Here is a 27500-nt window from a genome sequence, read left to right as displayed (position 1 = left end):
GGAACGTGAGGGAGAGTGAGAGGATGAGAGAGAGACAGGAAAAGCGAGGGAAAGTCTGAGAGAGGCGAAAGTGAGGGAGAGTGAGAACAAGGGTGTGAAAGAGAGCGATAGAGAGAGACAGAGAGAGAGAGAGAGAGAGAGAGAGAGGGGGGGGGAAACAGGGGCATGAAAAGCTATTGTTTTCTGTTTGTGTTTATATGTAAGAGAGATGTGGGAGTTTGGTAGTTGTGAGAGTTGTGAGAGCTGTGTGAAACAGTTGAGAATCTGAGGGTCGCCGTCTCTCAGTGAGAGGCCAATTAAAAGATCCCAATCAGCAGTAAAAACAAACAGCAGATCAATGTAGAGCCCAGAGCGCGCCGGCAGGACCACAGCACGGCTAACTGACCTCTGAAAAGAAAGGGAGAGGCGCGAGAGAAGGAGTGAGAGAGGGAGCGAGGGAATGAGCGAGAACACAAGCCAGTGAGTAAGCGGATCGCGTCTGATGGTCTGCACTCAGACAATCTGATAGAAAACTTTACATCTGTCACGTGAGGAACACCGTCACTGAAATGTGACTGAGGACACGTGCACTGAGAAACAACCACCTTTGTGGCCATTTTGATATCCAGTATGAAGCTCTAATAACATTAATATCCAGTATGAAGCTCTAATAACATTAATATCCAGAATGAAGCTCTAATAACATTAATATCCAGTATGAAGCTCTAATAACATTAATATCCAGTATGAAGCTCTAATAACATTAACATCCAGTATGAAGCTCTAATATCATTAATATCCAGTATGAAGTTCTAATAACATTAATATCCAGTATGAAGCTCTAATAACATTAATATCCACTATGAAGTTCTAATAACATTAATATCCAGTATGAAGCTCTAATAACATTAATATCCAGTATGAAGTTCTAATAACATTAATATCCAGGATGAAGTTCTAATAGCATTAATATCCAGTATGAAGTTCTAATAACATTAATATCCACTATGAAGTTCTAATAACATTAATATCCAATATGAAGCTCTAATAACATTAATATCCAGTATGAAGTTTTAATAGCATTAATATCCAGTATGAAGCTCTAATAACATTAATATCCAGTATGAAGCTCTAATAACATTAATATCCTGTATGAAGTTCTAATAACATTAATATCCAGTATGAAGCTCTAATAACATTAACATCCAGTATGAAGCTCTAATAACATTAATATCCAGTATGAAGTTTTAATAGCATTAATATCCAGTATGAAGCTCTAATAACATTAATATCCAGTATGAAGCTCTAATAACATTAATATTCAGTATGAAGTTCTAATAACATTAATATTCAGTATGAAGCTCTAATAACATTAATATCCAGTATGAAGCTCTAATGTCATTAATATCCAGTATGAAGCTCTAATAACATTAATATCCAGTATGAAGCTCTATTAACATTAATATCCAGTATGAAGTTCTAATGTCATTAAACACAGTCTATTTGAAGTCGTTCCAGGATTCAGGCGGCTTCAGGCGAGCCCGGCCGTTGAAGAGTTAAGGACGAAGCGGGCGGCGAAACCAGCCGAGCGCAGATTAATGTAATTTAGCCCTGCATTAAGATTTGAGATTAAGATATGAAAGCGATTAGTCTGAGTGATCCTGGTGACCAGATCTCAGAGACTTACAGAGACAGAGCACGCTTCGCTTCTGCATGGATACACAGCGATACCCCAATTATACTTAAAGCAGCAGTATGGAGAATCTGCCTTTTTTGCTCCTGGGCTCCTCCTACAGGTGATAAGTGTAAAGTGTGGTTATGAGCCAACAACGGAAGCACACGTTTTCTGGACAAGCTGAGAGATACAGAAATGTTCTCTCACTATTACCGCTAGTCGAGCATTAGCATGGTGCTGAAGCTGCTAATTTCAGGTTAAAAACTACATACTGCTGCTTTAAACGGGTCATTGTGTAAAATTGAATTAAATATATTATATATATTTTTTATTGGCTGTATTATATCCCATTGGTGTAGCATAGCCTACCCTATGTTTTAGCGCTGTAATAAGAACACTGTAATTATTCCTGAGTCTCTCAGAGCAGTGTGTGGTTAGCTTGTGAGGACACTGTAGTATTAGGGTTTGGAATACGGTTAGCTTTAGGTTAGCTTTTAGCCTAGCACCCGCTCACTTAGCTGGCTTTCACACAGATATTCACTGTGGTGCTTCCTCCGCTCAGCCCTTTTCTGAATAACGCCTCACCTGATCGGCTAGCGTTAGCTTTTAGCCTTTGTAGCCTTGAAGTAGCCATTGTGTTTAGCCTTGGCTAAGTTGTAGCTAGCAGGCGGAGCGTTTTTTTTTTTGTTTGTTTTTTTTTTTTAAATCATCTGTGTTTCAGTTCTGTTTTGGTTCTGCAGGATTTTCTTTTTGAAGGAGGATCAGCAGTGTTTGAGCTTCACGGTTCATCACTTTCATGCTATGCTAGGATAAATATGGTTCTCCATTCTAGGGAACTTTTGAATGGAACCTTTTAAGGAGGGTTCTCCAAGCACTAGCTCAACCTCAACTAATAAATGTTCTAGACAGACTCAGAATTTCCAGATTAGCGCATCGCTACAATCGTTCTTTGTACCTTCAATAGCAAAAACCTTTGAAAAACACTTTTTGGACTTCTTGGAATCTGGCAGTTTTTTGCCCGAGACTGACGATATCCCAGTCCCTATCTAGATGTGCTAGATATGAATGACCACACTCCACCAACAGATATGATAAAGCATCAGGGTTCTAGATTCATTTATTAATAATACGTCTGGTTAATCAGAGCATATTTACAGTACATTCCGGATTTCCCCACACTACAGTATTTTAGCACTTCTTAGTCCATGTTTAGTGTTTGGTCACACAGATCCGTTAAAAACTGGTCCGAGAGAGCTGATTGGTTTAAAGCCATTCCAGCTGCTTTAGAGGGAGGAGTCACTGGAAGTGTGTCGATATAAAGCTCATAAACAATCATTCATTCACACAGGACAGGACATGTACGGGTCCCCAGAAGGTGGCGCTATAAACGTGTACAAAATCAGACACAAACGGTCACAGGCAGTGTACGACAGGGCCTGACTGATGGGCCTGACCGATGTGAATATTTTATAAACAATTTAAGGGGGTTAAAAGTTCTGATATTGATAACAGTCATATAAATGATAAATTAATATGTTTATAAATTGCTTTTGATAATTGATATTGTTTATAATTTTTTTTTTTTAGCTAAATTTATTTAGTTGTCACACTGCTCACCAGGAGATCATGAGTTCAAGTCCCATGGCTGCGGTGGAAAAAAAAAAATTGTCCTAAAAAATAGCCTTAGTGATGTGATTTTTCAGAAAGTACACAAATTAATTTACAGCACAAATACCTTGTGGCTGATCATTTATATTTCAGTATAAACTTTGAACTTTCTTTCAAATTATATATATAAAAAACATGATTGATGAAGAAAAAAAAGCTGAGGCTAAAATATGTACTGGGATAAATTCAGTGATAAAGATAAAAGAAAAACTATATTAAATTATAAACAAAAATCTGATGCTAAAATATATACTGGGATATATTCAGCTAGATTAATCAAAGGCAAAAAATATATATTAAACTATAAATAAAAAATTATACTACTGTACTGGGATATATTGATACTGCGATATATTCATAAAAGAAAAAATAAATAAATATGGATTGCTAATATCAACTTATATCAAAATATAAGTTTTGCCCCAACTGATATATCGATCAGGCCCTAGTTTTATGGCGTGACTCCCCCTTAGCTACAAAAAACAAAAGGTACAAATCATTCAGGTACAAACACACTCTTCAGCAGGGCCTGACCGATTCTGCTTCCAAAGCAAAACCAAATTAAAAGGTACTAAAATGTAAACATCTGACATCAGTTATAATATATATATAATATAATTATATAATATATACATAATATTTATGAATGTTTATACAGATTAGAATTTCATACTTGTAGTTTAAAACTGTGAGTTGCTGATTGATTGAATATCAGATCTCATACGTCACAGTTTTTAAACTTAAACAGGTGTTGGGAGGTAGTGAGTTCAAGTCCCAGCAACGCAGTGGAATGGAAGTGGTCCGCTTTTGGCAATATTTATATTGATTGTGATGAAATCGTGAGTCATCAAAATGTTTGACAACCATGGGTTCTCAACTAGTAAAACAGTTACCAGGAAATTGTAGGTTCAAATCCCAATAAAGGTATGGAAAATCTCACATACACTGACCAATACTGACCATGGGTGGGCAATATCAGCAAATGTTATTTCATTAACCGGGTAGTTTTAGCTAAACAGTGTCGGGAGGTAGTTAGTTCAAATCCTAGCAATGCTGTGGAAAGAAAGTCCATTATTTGCAATATTTTCACATACACTGATAAAACTGTTGGTCACCAATGTATATGTACTGCCAAACGTCTTACAGTCAAACAGTTACCAGGAGATTATGGGTTCAAATCCCAACATTTTGTATTAGGGTAGAAAACTGCGCTTTGTTAATGGTTATGACCTAATTCTCAAATGTCAAACTTTTTACACTCAAATCAGTGTTGGGAGGTTGTGGGTTCAAATCCCAGCAATGCTATACAAAATCTAAAAGTCTAATATCATTTCCGATTTTAATTTTCAATTCCAGCAGTTGTAGTGAGCCAAATTGTAACTTTACTGACTGCTATGACTAACAGCTCTTAAATTTTCTCATATGCTAACAAATGTCGGGAGGTTGTGAGTTCTTCCTGTGAGTTTACAGGCATTTGAAAAGTTGTCAGTCATCAACGGTCAAATTTTCACTTATACTGATGAGACCATGGGTCATCAATATTTTGAGGACCATGGGTTCTCAACTGTCACAATTCTTACAGTCATTAGAAGATTGGTTCGAATCCCAACAATGCTATGGAAAACAGAAAACTGAAAATTACCAGTGAAAACCCAGATAAACAATATTGACAAGTGCTTTGCTTACTGATATAAGGGTAATTTCTCAGATTTTACACTTCTTAAAAGGATGTTGTGGGTTCGAATCCCAGCAATGCTGGGAAAACTGTAGTGAAAATATTTCTATTTTATATTTATTAGTGAAAATATTGCAAATACTGATGAAACTGGGGGTTGTCGATATCGACTGATGTTGTTGGCCAGCTGATACATCGGTCAAGCCCTAATGTATGAAAGTACAGACAAAAATACACATCATTCGGGTACAAACCGACATTCTCTCTCTCTCACTCTCACACACACACACACACACACACACACACTGTAGTGGAGTTATATTATTTCCCACTGCCAACGGACTGAAAAAGAAAGTTAACCATAAAAAAAGCCTCAAAAATAACTTTTCCAAAACTTCCCCGTGATTGCTCTCCACTCTACACACTCAGAGGGAATGATCAGGGCTGGTGTGTGTGTGTGTGTGTGTGTGTGTGTGTGTGTGTGTGTGAACGGAAATACGAAAGCTGAGTGTGTAGAAGATTGCAGTAAACACAGTGTATTATTACTGCAGTATAGTGTGTGTAGAGGAACTGTGTGAGGGCGGCGGGGGGTGGGGGGGGGCGTGTTGTAAGTTTAATATTACCTGTGATATTAATATAAAATAATAATAATGAATAGAAAAACAAATATATTGAAACACTAAACATTAAAGGGCCCATATGCAATCCTACAGTCCGTTTGGGAGGGTGTATGTACCAAAAACAGTCCACTTGACTGTTTACTAAACACTGACATACACTACCTGTCCAAAAGTTTGTGGACACCCCTTCCTCTAATGAAGGCATTCAGCTACTTTAAGTTGCACCCACTGCTGACACAGACGTGCAAATGTAAACACCCGCAGACACACACAGCTTGTCTAGCTCCTGTAGAGAAGTACAGCCAATAGAAAAGGACTCTCTGGAGCAGATAAACATCAAGCCACCTAAAGTCAGGGTTGGGCTAGAGGGGTGTAAAGCCCCCCCCCCCCCAGTATTGAGCGAGTGTTATCTGGCATGAGGGTGCTCCATCCAATACTTCTGGGATGAGCTGGGGAGTTGGGGACGAGGTGGGGGAGGCAATCGTCCAACACCCTGACCCCCCTCTTGTTTTGCCGAATGCAATCAAACTCACAGCAATGCACCTCTGAAATTTAGTAGATTACTCCCCTGGACAGTAGAACCAGGATAGGCTCTTTTTTATTATTGTTTATTTTTTTTTTTTTAATATCCTTGATTTCAGAAGAAATACTGCACACACTTAGCGGGTGTCCCAATACTTTTGTCCCTGTCGTGTAAATGGAAATGAGCTCTGTTCTGATTGGCTGCCTTGTTGTTCGAAAAAGCAGTCCGGGTTTAAACACTCCAAACAAACAGTGTAAGTGTGCGAGGATGAATTGCTATATTATGAATGTGTGTGTGTGTGTGTGTGTGTGTGTGTGGGGGGGGGGGGGGGTCAGGGGGGGGTGTGACATCACAAAAACAGCAACTTCAGAAGGTGCTGTTTTTGTGCTGCTTAGTGTCCATAGGTCATGCAAGCCAGGGACTGACCCTTTAACAGTGTTTCCTTACTGCATACGAGTGTTGTGATTTACCACCATATGGGCCCTTTAATCCTATTACAATGTAATAAACGCAGTATTAACGCTCATAACTCTCTTATACATATATATTAAGACAGTACGAGCATGGAGTGTGCATGACACTAAATGACGAACCCACTGTACCGCAGTGTTCGAAAGACGTTCGGCACACTGCATACCTCGATCAGGGTGCCATTACTTTCGCACAGACAGCGCGTCAACGCTGGAAAAGCAGTGTACCGGGGCAGACGTGTGCCTACAGGAGTGTCGTGTGTAAGGACCGTCCCGGACGGTGATTTGACAGCTGTGGTCGTTAAAGGGGCGGGGGCAGGGGCGTGGTCCAGTTCCTGTCGTCGTGGAGAAGAGAGCCCCCCTGGTCGCTGGGGCGGATGATCTCGCCCACCGTGACGTACGTTCCGGTGAGGAACCCGAGGAAACCCAAGACGGCGATGGACAGGTCCTTCAGGAGGAGGAACGCAGACGGGCGGGCCGTGAGGACCACCAGCTCAACCAGCGGAGGGAAGATCAGCGCCAGGGCGGAGCTACTGACCGCGCCGACCAGCGAGATCACTAGGTCCAGCCGAGGGACCAGAATGGCCATCACACCTGGGGTGAGAGGGAGAGAGAGAGAGAGAGAGAGAGAGAGAGAGAGAGAGAGAGAGAGAGAGCGAGAGAGTTTTACTTTCACTGGGTACTTTTTTTTAAGCTTTACATATCATAAAGTGGGCGGGTCCTGGGTTCTTCAATCTGATTGGCTGAGGGTGTAGACACTGTAAAGTGCTCAAAACGCATGTATAATCTCAGCACCCGTCTTAACTACATTCTGTATAACCCCACTGGGTGCGTTATTAACCCCCCTGGCATAAGTCCATAAGTATTTGGACAGTTCCGTCCATTTGCTTCTGTACACCACCACCACCACCACAATGGATGAGAAATGAGGAGGAGATTAAAGCGTAGACCTTCGGCTTCAGCAGCCAGCACTTGTGCTCTTATAGTCTTGTCCATAAGTATTTGGACAGTTCAGTAATTTTGCCAGGGAACGAATAGGCTGAGACCCCTACTGAGCACCCCTGTGTTGTGCCCCAGATTTGAGAACAATGCACACAAAGCTTTAAGACACTTCCCACTGTCCTACCAAACACACACACACACACACACACACACACACACACACACACAATACATATATATAGGTAGGTAGGTAGGTGGACATTTGGGGGGAGGGGGTGCCACTGTTTTCTATTGTTGGGGGTTAAAAGCTAACACAGCCCACCCCCCCCACCCCCCAACCACACAGGTTTCATCATGCCAGGAGGATTTATGCCCCACATAGAGACAATAGTAACACACACACACACACACACACACACACACACACACACACACTCCTGTGTCTGTCCCTCAGGCAGCGTCAGTAAAATCCTGGTTGACAATGAAGATTTTCTGATGACTCAGACGAGGAGAACGGGATCAGACCACCGCCGAGAACCAAAGTGATGACGAACTCACTTAGCAGTTTTTAGATGAGGACACTGAATTCTGCAGAGTGGACAGAATGGACGGAGTGGACATGGCCTGCATTCACTGCACTGCCATCAGCGACCACTGTTAAGCTAGTAGCAGGTTAGCCCCACCCACCTACACCTAAGTTCTATAGGTCATATCAAATCTGAATATTATGACCAATCCAGTAGTACCAGCAGTCCAGACTGTAGTCCATTACCCCACAGGACTGACCACCACAGAGCAGACTGTAGTATTCGGGTGGTGGGTCAGTGACACTGACTGACATGGTGGTGGTGAGTGTGTGTTAGTAGTGTGTGTGGCGCTGGTGGAGCAGTGCTGCTGGAGTGTTTAAACACTGTGTCTGTCTGTCCACTCACTGTCCACTCTGTTAGACACTCCTACCTGGTTAACTGCTCCACCTTGTAGATGAAGATAAAGTCAGAGTGCTGAGAATGCTGACCCACCACCCGAATACTAGTCTGCTCTGTGGTGGTCAGTCCTGTGGGGTCCTGACCGTTAAAGAACAGGGTGAAAGGAGGCCAAGTAAACCAGGGGTGGTCATAATATTCCGATATGACTGTGTGTAATCACTAATACAATAAATATTAAATAATATAAGCGAAAGTAATATAATATTTCATAATCTAATACTAATATATTAAATTGTATTACTGTGCCTTTAAGACTTAAAATGTATGGAAATGGTCTAATTGGCTGCGCTGGCTGCTTTTTGAACAATGTGAATGGGTGGGGCTAAAGGCTGCTGTAGGTTGTATAGATTAAATATACGTTCAAGTTTTGGGTTTTGTGACATCATAAAAACCCAGAATTCAAAGCAGGCTGTTTTTGCGGCTAAATTTCCATATAAATGTCCAGTGTAGACGAGGAAGATTATAAAGCTTTAAGGGTTTAAGCTTTTTTTTCTCTCTCTCTTTTCCATGATACGGGTTCTTTAATACCCTCAAGTTCGACTAATACCATAAGCTTTCTTTTAGCGATCTGCACGAACGACGAACGCACATTAAGATAAATGCTAAGTGCCCCGGCTGGTGAACGCCCGTCTATCTTCTAATCTTCTTGCTGCTTGGTTCGACAGCTGTTCGACAGCTGTTCACGCCACCAGTCCCGCTTCTTCTGGTTTAGCGGAACTCCAGTTGGTTTCTGAGGGCAGCAGAACTCTCAGAAATCGATGACACATCGACCAGCAGAGGTCGGAATATAGATTTTAGCTCTACCACCACTTTCCTCGCTGGCAACGTCCCTGGTGAAATAAACAAGTACAAGGGGGTTGCAAAAGTGTGGGCAAAGTTCTTTTCCTGTGACTAGTTAAGTGAGTGCTAGGGCTGATTGATTAAAAAAAAAAAAAAAAAAAAAAGGTAACACTCTTCTCAAAGCCTGAGCTTTCCGATATCGCCTACCAAGGTCTTGGACCTTAATTAACTTGTTGGAGCTATGGCTTGTTCACAGTAACGGTTAGGAAAGACCAGTCGACGGAAATGTGACTCCTCAATCCTTGTCACAACAATCAGCTTAACCCTCTGAACATTACAATAACTGTCGCCCACAAAGCAGGACAAGACCACAAGAAGCCGTTTCCTCAGTCCGTAATGTAATTAAGAAATGTCAGTCAACAGGAACGGTGGGGGTCAAGCCGAGGTCCCATAGGAATGACTAGGGTGGAAAAGTTTTGGCACCCTTTCAGTGTCGAGATGATACAATTACACTAGTAACACCCAACCAGGAACCACTTGGCAACACCTGAGACAGGACACCTGACAGCCACTTGGAATACCATAGCATACCATTGGCTAGCAACCATCTAGCAATAGCCTAGAAACCACTAAGCAACATCAATGCAACTGCCTAAATTACCTGAATTATTGTGTCCACTTAGCAACCCTATTGCAACTGCGTGGGATACCATAGCAACCATTTAACCATTTTAGCAACACCAAATAAACAACTGTCTAGCAACCACCTAACAACAATGTGGAAACCACCTGGGAGATCATAGCAACCACCTAACAACACTATACTTCAGTCAGACGTTCATTGAAGGAACATCTAAACAAGCCTGAAGCGGAATTTCACAAAAATACCATTAGCATCGTTACCGTGCCAGCCAGCGGCCTCGCCCAGCATCACTACCACAGCGTTAGCATTGTTACTGTAGCATCTGCATTGCGCCGCATCGGGCCTTGTCCAGCATCTCTACCGCGTTGTTAGCATCCCCATCACAGCGGCCACCTATCTCACCCAACGTTGCCACCGCAGCATTAGCATCGCATAAACAAAGCTAGCAAACATGTGGTCTACATCCTATGACTCTGATAGCAAGGCCAGAGTCCCTCGAGACCAGGCAGGTCACAGGAAACGCTACATGAAGGTAAAGAGCAGATGTCTTGGTCCCAAACTCCCCTTTGTTAAAATGCCACTGACCATTCTACTCAGCCAGCGGCGGTCCGGCAGAACTCGGCTAGCCTGGGTTTTCCTGCGGCAGATTTAACAATGGAGGAATATTCAGTTTTCCATATTCCAGGTTTTCCACACACCTGCAGTTCAACCCTGCTTTCCTAGAAGGCTGCTCATCAAAGAGAGAAGGCTGCTCCTCCAAACCCACCTGCTTTAACACTTCGGCTAATTAGGCCCTTCACGGGCAGCTCCAGGTGTGTCTCCACACGGTGGGGGTGGAACGCTAAACCACCGGAGTGTATTCATCCATTCAGCTCGTGTGTTCCACGGAAGCGCTGGCATTTATCAGCGCTGAAAGCATCACCTTCACATGCCGCTGCGTTTTTGGTTCTTCTGCATTAATGGGGAAAAAAAAAAAAAGCATTCGTCAAAGTGGGCGGATAAAAGCCGTCCCGTCCTACGCAGGGTGGATTAGCGAATCTCTCCTGCAGATAACAGACAGAGAGAGATCTAGAATATTGGCTGAAACTAGAGGAAGTGACAGACGCAAGTCTTGTCGTCCAACTAGGACGTTTAGGACTAGGAGAGCTCAGAGAATTCGTCACGCTGTTATTGTAAGACAACCAATTACGCGTCCACATTACGCTCTATTCAGACAGCCCTGCAAACGAGTGCACTCGGCTCCTTTAAAGAGCACACATCCTACGTTTTCCTGGGAATCGTCTTGGTCTCCATGAGTGCCGGCCATAGAGGGCCGGTGCGTGGAGAAAACGGGTGCAGAATTTCACGGGAAGAACACCTTCCCAACTGTGAAGCATGGGGGTGGATGGGCACGTACGTTGTGCTGCAGCCAGTGGCAGGCTTTTCGTACACACAAGTCTGAGGGCGTGTTGGTCACACTTGGTACTTTTTGGTCCAGTTAAATTGGACTCTGGTTCCGGCCTCTTTTTCACCCTTGGTGCGATTTATTTGGGTAGGTGTACCTAAACATCGTAATCGCACCTGGAAAAGACCAAAACAACCATATGAGACCCTTGAGAGGAGGTGGTCTCGGAGGGGCGAAATGATTGCGGATCCTGATAGTTGTTAGGCTGTTGATAAATAGTTTCAGGTGGTTTCCATGTTAGTTGGTTGCTATGGTGTTGCTAGGTGGTTGCTAGATCACAGCTAGGACATCCCAGGTGGTTGCTATGCATTGCTAGATGGTTGCCAAGGTATCCCAAGTAATTGCTAGGTCATTGCTTTGGCATCCCAGGTGGTTGCTACAGTGTTGCGAAGTGGTTGCCAAGAAGTTGCTATGGTATCAAGTGGATTCTGTAGTATTTCAGGAGTTACTACAATGTTGTTAGGTGGTTGCTAGGTCATTGCTTTGCCATCCCAGGTAGTTGCTATGGTACTGAAGCATGGTTGCTTGGTGGTTGCTGTGTTGCTGCTAAGTGGTTGCTATGGCATCCCAGGTAGTTAGTATGATGTTGTCACATTGTTGGTAGGTGGTTGCTAGACTGTTGCTATGGTGTTGCTGGCATCCCAAGTGTTTAACATGATGTTGCTAGGTGGTTGCTATGGTATCCCATGCAGTTGCAATAGCTCAGTGGACACTATGGGTGTTACAATGTGGCAAGGTGATTGCTGTGGTAATTCAGGCAGTTGCCTTGATGTTGTATAGGGGTTGCTAGACGGTTGCTATGATGGGTGGTTGTCATCCTGCCTCAGGAGTTGCGAAGTGGATCTGTTTGGGTGTTACAAGTGTAATTGTCTCATCTTGAGATTTAAAGGGTGCCAAAACTTTTCCACTCTAGTCATTCCTATGGGGGGAACATTTCGCTAAGATCGGTTGCTAGGCGGAAACCCTGCTGCTTTACAACCAAAATACATAAAATATTTTATATTATTCTATTTTTAGAGAGCGAGAACAGAAGCCTGCCTTCAGCCGAACGTTCTCCTGTGAGGTGGGGGTGGAGGAGACGGAGAAGGTTGGAGACGCAGCCGGAGACGCTGACCATCGGAGCGGCTCCTGAAGGGAGGGCTGGCCCGCGGGCCGGGCGAGAGGAAGTCCACAGCTCAGCGGTCCGTGAAGCTGCAGCTCGCAGGCTCTGATTAAAGTCACGTTAACCTGCGATCTCAGAGGTTCTCCTTAGAGCAAACGCCTGTCTTTCAGCTAACAGAGCATGCAGGAACCGTGTTAAACGGAACCGTGCTAAACGGAACCGTGCTAAACGGAACCCTGCCTCAAAGAGCTCCCCAGCTGGATCAGACGGACGACCTCGGCACCCTGCCCTTTACTGTCAACATATCTGGAACGGGCCATGCTGTAATTCCACGCGTTCTTCAAGGGTTCTTCAGAGAACCAATGCCTGGTTAAAGGGTACTATTTTAGATGGTTCTATACATAGAACCTTTTACTGTAGTTGCAAGTCCAAGAACCTATTTCTGAAGCAAACAGTACCGGATCTTTAACGTAGGAATGAATGGTAATGATTATACACCCAACCATCAACATGGGGTACAAAAGCAACCCCCTGGCAATACCTGAGCAACAACCTGAAGCACCATAGCAACCACCTGCAACATCATGGAAACTGCTTGAAATACCACAGCAATCTTGGTATTTCAAGCTGTTGTTGCACCCATCTAGCGTCCACTCACCAACACCATAGCAACCAAGGTGGATATCATACCATAGCAACTACCAAGCCACAACCTAGCAACACCATAGCAATCCCGGGGATATAATAGCACACACTTACCAACAGCCCAGTAACACCGTAGAAAGCACCTGGGATACCATGGAAAGCACTTAGCAACCACCTAGCAACACCACAGCAACCACCTGGGATACTACAGCAAATATGTAGCAACACCATAGCAACCAGCTGGGATACCATGTAAAGCACTTAGCAACCACCTAGCAACACCATAGCAACCACCTGGGATACTACAGCAAATATGTAGCAACACCATAGCAACCAGCTGGGATACCATGTAAAGCACTTAGCAACCACCTAGCAACACCATAGCAACCACCTGGGATACTACAGCAAATATGTAGCAACACCATAGCAACCAGCTGGGATACCATGTAAAGCACTTAGCAACCACCCAGCAACACCACAGCAACCACCTATTAACCACTTAGCAACACAACACGTGTGTTCAGCAGCTCAGTGTGAATCTACAACATCTGAGCTGAACCGGAGCCGAAACGGGAGCGGGCCTCCCGGGCCGGCTGGAAGCTCCGCTGGCCCGGAGCGCCGCCCGCTCTTCTCCCCATAAATAACCGCCGACATAAAACTGCGTTTCTCCGACAAGGACATCCGTCAGGGTCTCCGGGAACGCGCCTGAAGTGCTCACACACACACACACACACGCGTGCGCCAGTCCCCAGGACAACCGTGTAGATTTTTAAGACAGGAGTGTGTGAGCTGACATCCTGCTCAGGAAAAGCAAGATAACCAGACAAGTGGACAAATAAATAAATAAATAAATAAATAAATAAATAAATAAACAAACAAACAACAAGGTAAAGACCTGCAGGAGGTCAGCGGGTCTCTGCCCTGGCCCCAAATTAGCATATCTGACCTTGAGAGTAAACAATAAACAAGCGCAGTAAACAAATCTCACTGACGTCAGAGTGGAGCCTTGGAGTGTGATAGTCGTGAACACACACACACACACACACACACACACACACACACACACACACACACACACACACAGATAGATACATACAGTAATGCCAAAACATGCCAGTATTTTGTTTGACATTGAAGAGAGCGAGCGAGAGTGAGAGAGAGACTGGAGAGGGTACAGAGAGAGAGGAAGAGGAAGAGCGATAGAGCGGGGGGGTGGGGGGAGAAAAGTTAAGGAGAGAGAAAGTTTGAGAGAGAGAGAGGGGTGTATAGAGAGAATACAGAGGGGGTAGAAAGGAGCGGTTGACATGTAGAGAGAGGGATAGAGATAGGATGAGGAAAAGAAAGGTAGAGGGAGAGAGAGAGAGAGAGAGAGAGAGAGAGAGTGTGAGTTAGTGCTGCGTGTGTGAGTGTGTGTGTGTGTGTGTGTGTGTGTGGTTAGAATTCTGACTGCAGAGTGGTCTGCAGTGGTGTGTATGACTTTCTGTGCAGGATGGGCGGAGCTTCTGCGGGTGACGGGTAGGTGTGTCAGCCAATCAGAAATCAATACTCCCTGTTCGCTCTGCCGACAGTCCGAACTAAACTCTTTTTCACAGCTTTAAAAACGAGGACAAGACCATCTTCATCCACACACACACACACACACACACACACACACACACACACTCTTAGTGGAGGGATTCCAAGCTGCAGCATTTGAAAGAAAACCAGAGAGAGACACACAATAGTAAGGTCTTCTATACAGTATATCAATACAGCTATACGCACACACACACACACACACACACACACACACACACACACACACACACACACACACACTCACTCACCCCAGAGCAGTTTCATTATTCTTTTCCTCCAGCCTGTCTACTGCTGCCACCCTGAGGACATCCGTGCTTGCATCCAATACAAATCAGTACCAGAGAGAGAGAGAGAGAGAGAGAGAGAGAGAGAGAGAGAGAGAGAGAGAGAGAGAGAGAGAGAGAGAGCGCCCTACAGCACTAGGCCCCACCACAGAGCTCCACAATAGGCCTCACTACTAAAACATATGGTTGGACCATCAGAAACCTTATATGGACTTCTGGCCTGGGTGGTATAGCGGGTATACAGTATACTGCAACGTGTCTATATCTAGTCCATGCCCAAATGAGCTCAACCCCCCCCCCCTCCCCTCCCCTGTGCATTTAAGAGATTAGTGAGGTCCACTCTGAAAACAGGTGGGGAAAATCAGCAGCCCCCGGTAGTTGAGAGCTTCGAGGCGCTGAGTTCCACTGAAAGCCAGAGCAAGCAAACCCTCCTAAGACGGTTCCCTCGACCCAGCGAAAACAATAGCAATAACTCATTTCTGACTGGACCCTATCGCAGAGCTCCACAATGGGCCTCACTATACAAACCCATGGTCAGAACATGCAAACCATATGGGTTTATCGTGATTGGAAACTCGATCACAAAGCAGATATGGACCTTAATGAGAGGTTCCGTTTGCCCAAGAAACGTGAGCGAGAGGTATTCACACACACACACACACACACACACACTGCTGGAGCTCCCCGACAGGCCTCACCGCGGAGGTAAATGATTGATCCTGCGGTGCACCTCTGCGATAAGCTTTGCCACAGAGCTAAACAGCAGAGCTGTACTCTGGGGCTCACAGAGGAGCTCCGTGACGGGCCTCACGGCGGAGCTCCGCGACAGGCCGCTCTCCTTAGGGCTGGCAGGTAATAATTCACAGAAGCTCCGGGAGACGGAGATAAACGAGTAGACACTGCACAAGTCCCTCAACTGAGCCCTGTCTCTCTCTCTCTCTCTCTCTCTCTCACACACACACACACACACACACACACACACACACACACACACACACACACACACACACACACACACCTCTGGCAGAATGCACGCTGCACACACAATAAGACACCTAAACACGCTACATCAACACACAACTTTCTCACACACTCTCACACACACATACACACCCACACACACTATTACATTGTCTCAATCCATCACAGCCTTCAGGAGGATGAAGGCTCAGGGTCAGGGGCTGAGGGAAATGTGAAGAATGTAGGAATAAGCACAAGAATGAGGGACAAAAAAAAGAAAGCGTAATGAAACCCGATCTGTCCTTCTCAGGCCTGTCCCGTCCCCGTCCCTGTCCATCTCAAACCCGTCCTAATGTTCATAAACCCAACTTGTCCTTCAGGTCATATCCTTCTCAAACCAGATGTGTCCTTCCACAACACGCCCGGCTGTTCTCAAACCCGCCCTGACCTGCAGTCGCGTCCTTCTCAAACAGACCCATCATTGTCAAACCTGATCTGTCCTTCAGTCCATGTCCTTCTCAAACCAGCAGTGGTCGTTCTCGAACCAGACCTGGACTTCTGTCCTGCCCTTTCTGAACCAGTCGTATATCTTTATAGAGCAATCTTGTCCTTTTGGATCGTCAGTCTCCGTCTCTGGCCCGTCCAGTCCTTCTCTTCTGATGTTTTCAGAACTTCTGATGTGTAGTGATGTGAAGTTCTCAAACCCGCTCCCTACATCCTCAGATCCTTCTCAGAACCTGTCCTGTCCTTTTTGAACCAATCTAATCCTTCACTTGACCCTGTCCCTCTCACAAATCTCAAAATCAAGCTGTCCTTCATGGACCAGTCAAGCTGCCTTGTCCTTTTTGGACCGGCCTTCTTGGATTTCCTCCTGACGTTCTCGAACCTGCCCTGACATAGTCAGCCCTGTCCTTCTGGAACCGGTCCAGTCTGTCCTAAATCCAATCCGTAAATCTCAGATCAGTTGCATATCCTTCCCTTCTAATGTTCTCAGAGCCGTCCTGACATCCCTAAACATCCTGCCGCTCTTACACCTGCCCAGTCGATCCCCTGAAAATCCATTCTGCCGTTCCTTAGTGGCCAAATAACCACTGCAGTTCCTCTCTGTTCTTATCTGCAGGATAAAAAACGTCCAAGCTCAAACTACACCACCAAACTACAGAGCGAGAGCGGGCGAGAGAGACTTCTGCAGGGAGCTGTGTGATCGATTGAGCATAAGACATGAAACGATAAGCGAGCAGAGGAGGAAGAAGAGGAGGAGGACGAGGAGAAGGACGAGGAGGAGGACAGTAAGGAGAGAAAAACAGCCTGGAAAGACAAAACTTTGGAAAAGGGTAACGAAGGACGAAAGAGAGAGAGAACGAGACAGTGTGAGAGAGCATGAAAGAGAGAGTGCGAGAGAGAAGGCGAAAGAGAGAGCGCGAAAGAGAGAGCGCGAAAGAGAGAGCGCGAAAGAGAGAGAGCAAGAGAGAGAGAAGGCGAAAGAGAGCGAGAGAGAGAGAGCGAGAGAGAGAGAGAGTGAGTGCGAGAGAGCGCGAGTGAGTGCGAGAGAGAGAGAGAGAGAGAGAGAGAGAGAGAGAGAGAGTGCGAAAGAGAGCGCGAAAGAGAAGGCGAAAGAGAGAGCGCGAAAGAGAGAGAGCAAGAGGGAGAGAAGGCGAAAGAGAGCGAGAGAGAGAGAGTGCGAGAGAGAGAGAGTGAGTGCGAGAGAGCGCGAGTGAGTGCGAGAGAGAGAGAGTGCGAAAGAGAAGGCGAAAGAGAGAGTGCGAAAGAGAGCGCGAGAGAGAGTGCGAGAGAGAGTGCGCGAGAGAGAGAGCGCGAGAGAGAGTGCGCGAGAGAGAGTGCGCGAGAGAGAGTGCGCGAGAGAGAGTGCGCGAGAGAGCGCAAAAGAGAGAGCGCGAGAGCGCGAAAGTGCAAGACAGCACGAGACAGACAGACAGCTCTCTCTTTCGTGCTGTCTCGGGTTGTGAATGTTCTTTCACAACTTTATAAATCGTGAAAAACTCTAAACCCCTATCGCTCGCACACACACACACACACACACACACACACACTACTTCTGTAATCACATCTTTCTCACAGCTCAGTGTATGTATATATATATATATATATATATATATATATATATATATATATATATATATATATATATATATATATATATATATGTGTGTGTGTGTGTGTGTGACGGGGTAAACAAATATTTGCTCTCATATTGGGGTCATCTGGGATGAAAGAGTCAATCTGCCAGCAGTTAGAAATCAACCAGCTGTGTGTGTGTGTGTGTGTGTGTGTGTGTGAGAGAAAGAGAGAGAAAGAGTGAGTGAGAGAAAGAGAGCGAGCAAGAGAGAATGGATGTATTAACCTCACAGGCACAGCTGATGATTAAATGCAGTTGCTATGGTATCTCTTGCAAGTTGCTATGGCTGCCACCATAACATGGTACATAGAGCTCACTGCGTTTGCCAGGGCGTGGCTAGGCCATTTCTAGGTTTCTATGGCAAGCACGCAGATTGTCGCTAGGGAGTTGCCAGTTGGTCGCTATGCTGCACTATGTGGTTTACTTAGTGTTACTCTGAACACACTGTCCGTTCTCTGTGAAGTGCCTGGACCCCGCAGGTTGTCGGAATTTGGACTCACAGGTGATGCAGACGAGCAGCGCTCGGGTGCAGAGGGCAGCAAGTCGTCTCCATGGTTCCGACACTCGCTCGCACACCGCCGGCACCACGATCTCCGCCGGCACGAAAAACTGCACCGCGAAGCTCACGTACACTCCGAACGAGTACAGCACCTTCACCAGCAGATTGGACCTGCAACACACACACACACACACACACACACACACACACACACACACACACACACACACACACACACACACACTGAGTAACGTGCAGCAAGATGCTGAAATCTGGTGGTTTCTAGGGTGTTGCTAGGCAAGTTCAGGTGACTGTTGCATGTTATGGTAACACAGGCATTGCCTAATCAGTTGCTGTGATGCTCAAAGAGACTGCTAGAGTGTTGCTAAGACATATCTATGGAATCTCAGGTGGTTGCTAGGATGTCGCTAATTCGTTGTTGTGGTGTTCCAGATTAGTGTTGCCAAGCAGTATCTATGACGACCCCTCCAGAATCTTTAGGTCTTCTTCTGAAAACAAGCCCTGGTGAACTTTGAGGTGAACTTGGGATCATTGTCCTGTTGCAAGGTCCAACCACACCCAAGCTTCAGCTTCCTCTTAGACGGCAGGACGTTTTCTCCTAGGATTTTTTCGGTCATTGATTGAATCCAGGTTTCCAAAGGCAGACAGCATGTGGAGTTACCAAGATAGAGTCAGTCAGTAAATCCCTGGAGAAAACATCATGGCTTCTGTGAGGAAGCTGAAGCTTGGGTGTCATTGGACCTTGCAACAGGACAATGATCCCATACGAACCTCAAAGTCCAACAAGGCTTGGTTTCAGAAGTCGTCCTGGAGGATTCTGGAGGGGGTCGTCGCAGTCTCCCATCTTGAACCCCATAGAAAGTCTTCGGTGGGATTTAAAGAAGGCGGCCGAAGCTGCAAGCCCAAGAATTTTGGCAAACTGGAGGCCACCGCCCACGAGGAATGAGTTCAAGATTCCTCAAGAACGCTGCCGGAACCTGGTGTCTTGCTATGCATCATGTTTGCAGCAGGAGGATGCTCTAAATACTGAAGACGCAGGTCATAAAGGGGGGTGGATTTATTTCCATTGCAACTGTAGATGGTTGCTATGGTATCCAAAGCGGTTGCCAGGCTACTGCTGGGCAGATGCTTTGCTACTTGAGTAGTTGACCTCGGTATTACTACATGGTTGCAACTCCAGGTATTCTAGGTGCCTTCTAGGTGGATGCTATGGTATTTTTGCTAGGATAGCTGCTGCTGTCCACCCGTTGCTACCCTTGAGCATGTGTATGCCATAGCGCAACAGACACAAATACATCGATCAAACACAAAATCCTTCACACACACAGACGTATCTAGGACCGATAAACGGTCCCATTCTGCAGTTTAGCGGGGCGTATTTAGCCGGAGGGGCTTCGGCGCGCTAACACACATTAAAAGCACATTAGCTGCGATGCTACGCCTAATATCCCCACAACAATCAGAAGTTGAGAGACATTCATAAGAAAGTTCCTGACATCTGAAGAGTTCCTGAGGTTTGCCTCTTCACACAAAACTCTACGCTAGCATACTTTAGCCCATGTTCTAGATAACAGTGAGTCACACAGTTTACGAAACCACATAAGCAATTGTTTGGCTGTGATTGGTTCTAATCACCACTTCTACCCTTCTTCTTAAACTCCTCCCTCAGATGGTCATTGGTTCTAATCACCACCTTGTTTTCCTGATACCTCTCCCTGACTCTGATTGGTTCTAATCACCACTTCTACCCTTCTTCTTACACAACTCCCTCAGATGGTCATTGGTTCTAATGTCCACCTTGTTTTTTCGGAGACTCCTCCCCCTGACTGCAATTTGTATTAGTCACCATCCTTTTTTTGCAAGACCTCCTCCTGACTGTGACTGGTCCACACCTCCACCTTGTTTGTTTCCCAAGACTCCTCACCTTGGCGGCGATTGGTCCTCAACACCGTCCTTTTGTTGCAAGACCTCCTCCTGACTGTGATTGGTTCTAATCACCACTTTAGAACCAATGACCACCTGAGGGAGGAGTTTAAGAAAGCTAAACACCACCTTGTTTTTCCTGATACCTTAACCACTTGCTTTGATTGGAGACACCTCCCCCTGACTCTGATTGGTTCTAATCACCACTTTCACCCTTCTTCTTACACAACTCCCTAAGATGGTCATTGGTTCTAATGTCCATTATGTTTGTTCTAAGACTCATCCCATTGGCTGCGATTTGTATTAGTCACCAACTTTTTGTTGCAAGACCTCCTCCTGACTGTGACTGGTCCACACCACCAGATGGTCATTGGTTCTAATGTCCACCTTGTTTGTTTCCCAAGACTCCTCCCCTTGGCGGCGATTGGTCCTCATCACCATCCTTTTGTTCCAAGACCTCCTCCTGACTGTGATTGGTTCTAGAACCAATGACCATCTGAGGGAGGGATTTAAGAGGGCTAACCTTGTTTGTTCCAAGACCTCTCCCCTTGGCTGCGATTGGTCATCACCATCTTTATGTTGAAAGACCTCCCCCTGACTGTGACTGGTTCACGTCCTCACCTTCACCCGTCCTGACTCCATTTGGACCTAATCGCCACCTTGTTTGTCCAGAGACCTTTCCCTAACTGCGGTTGGTCCTTGTGTGTTGTGAGACCCCTCCCCCAGACTGCGATTGGTCCTTGATTGTTCTGAGACTTCTACCCGTCTGTGATTTTTACTAGTCACCACTTTACCCCTCTTAAACTCCTCCATCAGACAGTCATTGGTTCTAATCTCCACCTTGTTTGTTCCGAGACTCCTCCCTCTGACTGCAATTAAACCTCATTTGTTTGAAGACTCCGTTCTTTGATGTGATTGGTCCGCATCACTTTTTGTTTCAAGACCTCCCCCTGACTGTGATTGGTCAGCATCACCACCTTATTGGTTCTCAAACTCCTCATCCCGACTCCAACTGGTCCTTTTCGCCACTGAGGTTGTTCTGAGACCTCCCCCTAACTGCGATTGGTCTACGTTTGTCCAGAGACCTCCCCCTCACTGTGATTGGTTCTTTGAATCACCTTGGTGGTGCTGACACTCCTCCCCTGACTGTTATTGGTTCTAATCACTACCTTGTTCGTTCAAAGACCACCCCCCCCCCCCCCCCCCCATAATTGGTCTTTGTTTGTCCTGAGACCTCCCCCTCACTGTAATTGGTTCTTTTCACCACCATGGTGGTTCTGACACTCCGCCCCTAACAAAACTTCTAGGGGTTAAGCTGTAGGGTTCTAGGTGTAGGTTTGCGGTATGGTTGCTATGGTCACCATGTGTCATGGGGCAGGTTGAGCGTGATGCTCCCTTTGATGTCGTCACCGAAGTGGATGTATCCGAGCGTCGCCAGGGAAACGTAGAGGATGATGACGATGCCCATGCCGATGTCCAGAGCCTGAGGGAAGCGCTTCGGCTCCCTCATCTGGTTCTCCAGAGGAAGCACCTGGAGAACACAGCAGAACAGACTACTAATATAAACTCCACGCTAGCGGAACCGGACTAATCTGATCCTGCATTCTGATTGGGCGAGATTTTATACAGAAGCACGATAAATCAGCCAAGTAGAAAAACACAGGCCGATTATATTTACAGATTTATATACAGCTGATGGAGGAAATTTCACCAGCTGACTTGTTGTTGTTGGTGCAGCGGTGTCTCCTATTACATACAGAACCTCGCTGGAGTTCAGTGAGCTCTTTAGAACCTCCCGTTCTTTCACTGATGTGTGGAAAAAAGGCCGACTGCAGGGCCAGGGGCTTGATTCTATACACCTATGACAATGGGCCTGCATCAAACACCTGAATTCTGTGATTAAGAGGAGTGTCCCAATACTTTTGTCCATATTGATTACACACCCAGACACATACACACACCGTAAAAACAGAAGGGTACACATACCACTCCGATCCCTTCGAAGGCAAAGATGGCAGTCCCAAAAAAGAAGGGAAATTTACTCCATGTGGACACGAATGGGAGTCTTCGGGGGTCACCTACATCCTACACACACACACACACACACACACACACACACACACACACACACACACACACACACAGCTGTACTTTCAGAATATCCATACAACACACATCACCATCATCATCATGTCACTGTTAATATTGTTGCCTAGTTGCTGTAGAGTTAAATAGAATTATGTAGAATTGTCTGTATTATTATTATCATCATCATCATCATCACTATTATTATTCATCATTATCATGGTTATTACATTATAATGTAATATTATACAAGTTAATAATATTTTTCTTAATATTTAAGAATTAATTTAATAATATAGAATATTTTATTATTGTTATTATTACTATTACTATTAATAATAATAATAATAATAATAATATTATTATTATTATAGTACTTAATGTTTTATGATTAGTAGTAAGAAGTAAAAGTTGCTATTATATAGTTCATAATATTTTTCTTGTTGGGGTTTCATTATTATTATTATTATGAAGATAACTATTAATTTTGTAGTATTTGGGGTATTATGATTAGCAGTATATTAGTCAGTGTAAGTAAATGATTGCTGTAGTATTAATTATTATTGTTATTATTATTTAATAATTCACATCACTCACATGGAGGATGTAGGTGAAGATGAGCACCAGGCTGATGGCCATGCAGACGTTGGCGGCAGCAGACAGGGCAGCCATGCTCCTCAGGTCGGTGATGAAGGACAGGAGGATGAGGAGGGGCAGCAGGAGGAGCATGTACACCCGCTGGTCCAGCGCCGTCCCCACAGAACCCGCAGCATCAACACTGCCCCCTTCTGAGCTGTTGGAGTACAGCATCATCACCGGTGCTGCTGTGGAGTTACCATGGTGACCCTCCACCACCTACACACACACACACACACACACACACACACACACACACACACACACACACACACACACACACACACACACACACACACACACACACACACGAGATGAGACACCACAGTGTATTCTGATTGGACAAGAGCGTACGGCTGCATTTGATCTAAACCCAGTCCAGGTGTGTTTGGAGGGCGTTTACCAGCCCTCTGATTGGTTCAGTGGGTTTATCTGTTCATTTCTGATTGGACGACTGTGATTACCTGTTTGATGTTTTCGGCCAGGAAGACGAAGTAAACACTACAGAAGCCCAGCTGGGTCAAAACCAGGAAAAAGTTCACCAGATGTCTGAAAGAAGAACAACGTATTTAAAAAACAAAAAATGGCGCCAAGATAAAATAAGATCAAAGTCATTTCTAGGACTTTTGTTGTGGAAATGTTCTTTAGACGCCAAGATAAAATAAGATCAAAGCCATTTCTAGGACTTTTGTTGTGGAAATGTTCTTTGGACGTAAAGATAAAATATGATCAAAGGCATTTCTAGGACTTTTGTTGTGGAAATGTTCTTTGGACGTAAAGATAAAATAAGATCAAAGGCATTTCTAGGACTTTTGTTGTGGAAATGTTCTTTGGACGTAAAGATAAAATAAAATGAAAGGCATTTCTAGGACTTTTGTTGTGGAAATGTTCTTTGGACGTAAAGATAAAATAAAATGAAAGGCATTTCTAGGACTTTTGTTGTGCAAATGTTCTTTGGACGTAAAGATAAAATAAGATCAAAGGCATTTCTAGGACTCTTATTGTAGAAATGTTCTTTAGGCGCCAAGATAAAATAAGAGCAAAGGCATTTCTAGGACTTTTGTTGTGGAAATGTTCTTTGGATGTAAAGATAAAATAAGATGAAAGGCATTTCTAGGACTTTTGTTGTGGAAATGTTCTTTAGACGCCAAAATAAAATAAGATCAAAGGCATTTCTAGGACTTTTATTGTAGAAATGTTCTTTAGGCGCCAAAATAAAATAAGATCAAAGGCACTGCTAGGACTTTTGTTGTGGAAATGTAAGAGACAAAAAAAAAAAAAGTCCTTTAATTAGGTGATTAATTACAAGCAAAATAATAAATGACCAAATTTATTCAGCCTGAACTTTTTGACAGAAATTAGGTAAACAGAGACACACCAGGGCTGATTTATTACTAATGAATAAATTCATTCTGCCCTCACGCCACCCCCCCCCCCCCAAACACACACACACACACACACACACACACACACACACACACACACACACAGAAAAAAAGCTTGCAGGGAAAGAAAAATCACGGTGAAGTGCATGATGGGATTGGATAGCTCACCTCCCAAAAGGAGCGCCTCTCCTCAGGCATTGGGAGGAGCTTGTCTCCATAGCAACAGCCACTGTGTCGCTGTAGCCGAGGGGAGACTTCTTTAACCTGAGGGCGAGAGGGGGGCGTGTTGTACTCTGGGCTATGAGCTGTGTGTTCATGCAGTCAGTCAGTTGGTGGGATGGTGAAGGGGCGGAGTCTCACCTTTCGCTCAGCTGGTGGCTGCAGGTCACCAAGACGTGCATGCAGTGAACACACACCACGCCCATCAGCACCAAACACAGCGGCCCCAACTATACACGTACAGAGAGAGACGTACAGAGAAAGGGGCGGAGACCGGTTATTTTAAAGGGGCCATATGCAACACTGTCCTCCCCTGAGCTCCACTTAAAGTTAAAATTATTCAAATATAAAATATAAATTTCATCACAGAATTCATTTCTTTTTTCTCTGCCAGTTCAGATTAAGAGATTTAGATTCAGCACAAAAGAACATATAATAGTTCGAAGAGAATCCTCAAAAAAATTAAATATGTGGACGGGTGCTTTAACGAAAAAAATGTAATGAAGTTAAAAATACGGAAACTAAGCTTCAATAAATCAGTTTTAAATCAACCATTGCAAACGAACGCAACTGCCTATTGCAGTTTAGCTCCACCCATTTATAGTGAAGTTATAAGGAGTGCTCCAGCCTGGACTGCTATTAGAACAAGGCCCAATTCAGGAAGGGCGGGGTAATTGGGACAGGGTCTGGTTATTTTTACGAAATAAAGAGAGGCTGGAGAAAGATTGATGACTGCTTTGGGTTTCGAACCCCACATGTTACAAGTGAAGCTCGTAAAAAAAAAACCATATGGCCCCTTTAATTCTTCTCTAACTGCCGGTGTGGCACAGGATCCCTCAGCAGGGTCAGCAGGTGGCGTTTATCTCATACTCTATAAAGCACCGATTAGCACACAGCGACGGCTTACTCACCACTATCCCAGCATTCCTCACTGCCAGCGGCAAGCCCAGCAGCCCAGTACCGATATTCCCCTTTAACAGGTGCAGCAACGTCTGAGTGAACCTGAGAAAGAGAGAGAGAGAGGGATGAGAGAGAGAGAGAGAGAGATAACCGACTGCTGCTACTCTCTTTAGCCGCGCTAGTGTACTTTAGCCCACGTTCTAGATAACGGTGAGTCATGCAGTGTCAGAATCCACACGAGCAAGTCTATGACACATTACTGAACACTATCCTACAGCCTGTTTCACACACCAGCAGCGCTGCCCTCTAGTGGAGGTGTACACCAACCAACCAGGCTGCATCTACATTTACTGACACCAACCAATCAGATGAGTCCTCCTTTCTAATCATATGTAACGGGACGCTTCCAATTTGTAAAGATAAATGATTTATCTTCAAACTACGCAGAAGTAAGATATGGAGTTCCGCAAGGCTCCATTTTAGGACCACTATTATTTACATTATACATGTTACCACTGGGCTCAGTTATAAGCAGACATGGCGTTAATTTCCACTTCTATGCAGATGACACACAGCTCTATACATCAGCCAAACCTGACGATAAATTTAGATTACAGAAAATGGAGGACTGTGTAAAGGATATAAAACTCTGGATGTCACATAACTTCCTTCTCCTTAACAGTGACAAAACCGAAGTTCTCCTTTTAGGTCCAAAAGACTCTAGAAATAAACTATCAGACTTAATGTTAGACTTGGCAGATTCTCCCATCATTCCTGGTTTAGCAGCTAAAAATCTTGGCGTCACATTCGACTCAGATTTATCATTTGAGCAACATATAGCTAATATTAGTAGAACAGCCTTTATGCAGCTTAGGAACGTCTCCAAACTAAGAAACTCCTTATCACTACAAGACACAGAAAAGCTAGTACATGCTTTTATTACCTCAAGGCTAGATTACTACTGTCAGGTTGTTCCAGCAGGAACCTCAAACTTCAGCTAGTTCAAAATGCTGCAGCCAGGGTCCTTACTAAAACTAGAACATCTGACCATATCAGTCCAGTTCTATCAGCACTTCATTGGCTCCCAGTTAAATTCCGTATCGAATACAAAATTCTTTTATTAACATATAAAGCCCTACATGGCCTCGCTCCTGAGTACCTGCAGGATCTTATAGTATATTACGAACCATCAAGACTACTTAGATCTCAGGGTGCTGGCCTCTTACGCGTTCCCAAAATTCAGAAAACCTCAGCAGGGGGAAGAGCCTTTTCTTATAAAGCCCCCCAGCTCTGGAATAACCTTCCAGATAATGTTCGGGACTCAGACACAGTCTCAATCTTTAAATCTAAACTGAAAACTTATATGTTTAGTTTAGCTTTTGGTAATTAATGTTTCTTAGATAAGGGCTGCAGGTCCAGGGGGTTCGCGGACCCAGGGAATTGTAGTACACTGAGATGCTGGAGCTGTCGTCTCGCTGCTCACACGCGATCACTCAGGTTTGTTGACGGTGGAGCAGATAGATGCTGGTGTTCTCAGGGTACGCCCGTGTCCCTGTTACCTTCTGGCTCTCTCCTTTTAATTATGCTGTGATAATCAGACCTGCCGGAGTCGTCAGACATACCCAGATGCTGATCTCAACATTCTCTGCACTCCATAAAATTCCTCTTAGAACTAACTTCTCTCTCTTTACCTTCCCCCGAGTAAATGGCCACCCAGCCCG

At 44.7% G+C, this 27500-nt stretch overlaps 1 protein-coding gene across 2 annotated transcripts in view; it reads right to left on the bottom strand.

Annotated features, from left to right (window-relative positions):
• Window positions 1-3640: 3640 nt before the first annotated feature.
• The window catches only part of slc36a4 (solute carrier family 36 member 4), a 28352-nt gene continuing 4492 nt past the window's right edge, over window positions 3641-27500 (bottom strand). For both annotated transcript variants that reach the window (XM_072690794.1, XM_072690793.1), the window contains exons 4-12: window positions 25791-25881; window positions 25021-25109; window positions 24829-24924; window positions 23740-23824; window positions 23237-23494; window positions 22541-22639; window positions 21916-22085; window positions 18612-18781; window positions 3641-7204 (exon numbers count right to left, since the gene is read on the bottom strand). In XM_072690794.1, the coding sequence (XP_072546895.1) occupies window positions 6912-7204; window positions 18612-18781; window positions 21916-22085; window positions 22541-22639; window positions 23237-23494; window positions 23740-23824; window positions 24829-24924; window positions 25021-25109; window positions 25791-25881 (1351 nt within the window). In that variant the 3' untranslated portion in view covers window positions 3641-6911. The remainder of the gene's footprint in view (window positions 7205-18611; window positions 18782-21915; window positions 22086-22540; window positions 22640-23236; window positions 23495-23739; window positions 23825-24828; window positions 24925-25020; window positions 25110-25790; window positions 25882-27500) is intronic.

The sequence above is a fragment of the Salminus brasiliensis genome, chromosome 11 (assembly GCF_030463535.1).
Source record: "Salminus brasiliensis chromosome 11, fSalBra1.hap2, whole genome shotgun sequence".
Lineage (NCBI taxonomy): Eukaryota > Metazoa > Chordata > Actinopteri > Characiformes > Bryconidae > Salminus > Salminus brasiliensis.
The sequence above is the reverse complement of the archived record's forward strand: the minus strand, read 5'-3'. Positions and strand labels throughout refer to the sequence as shown.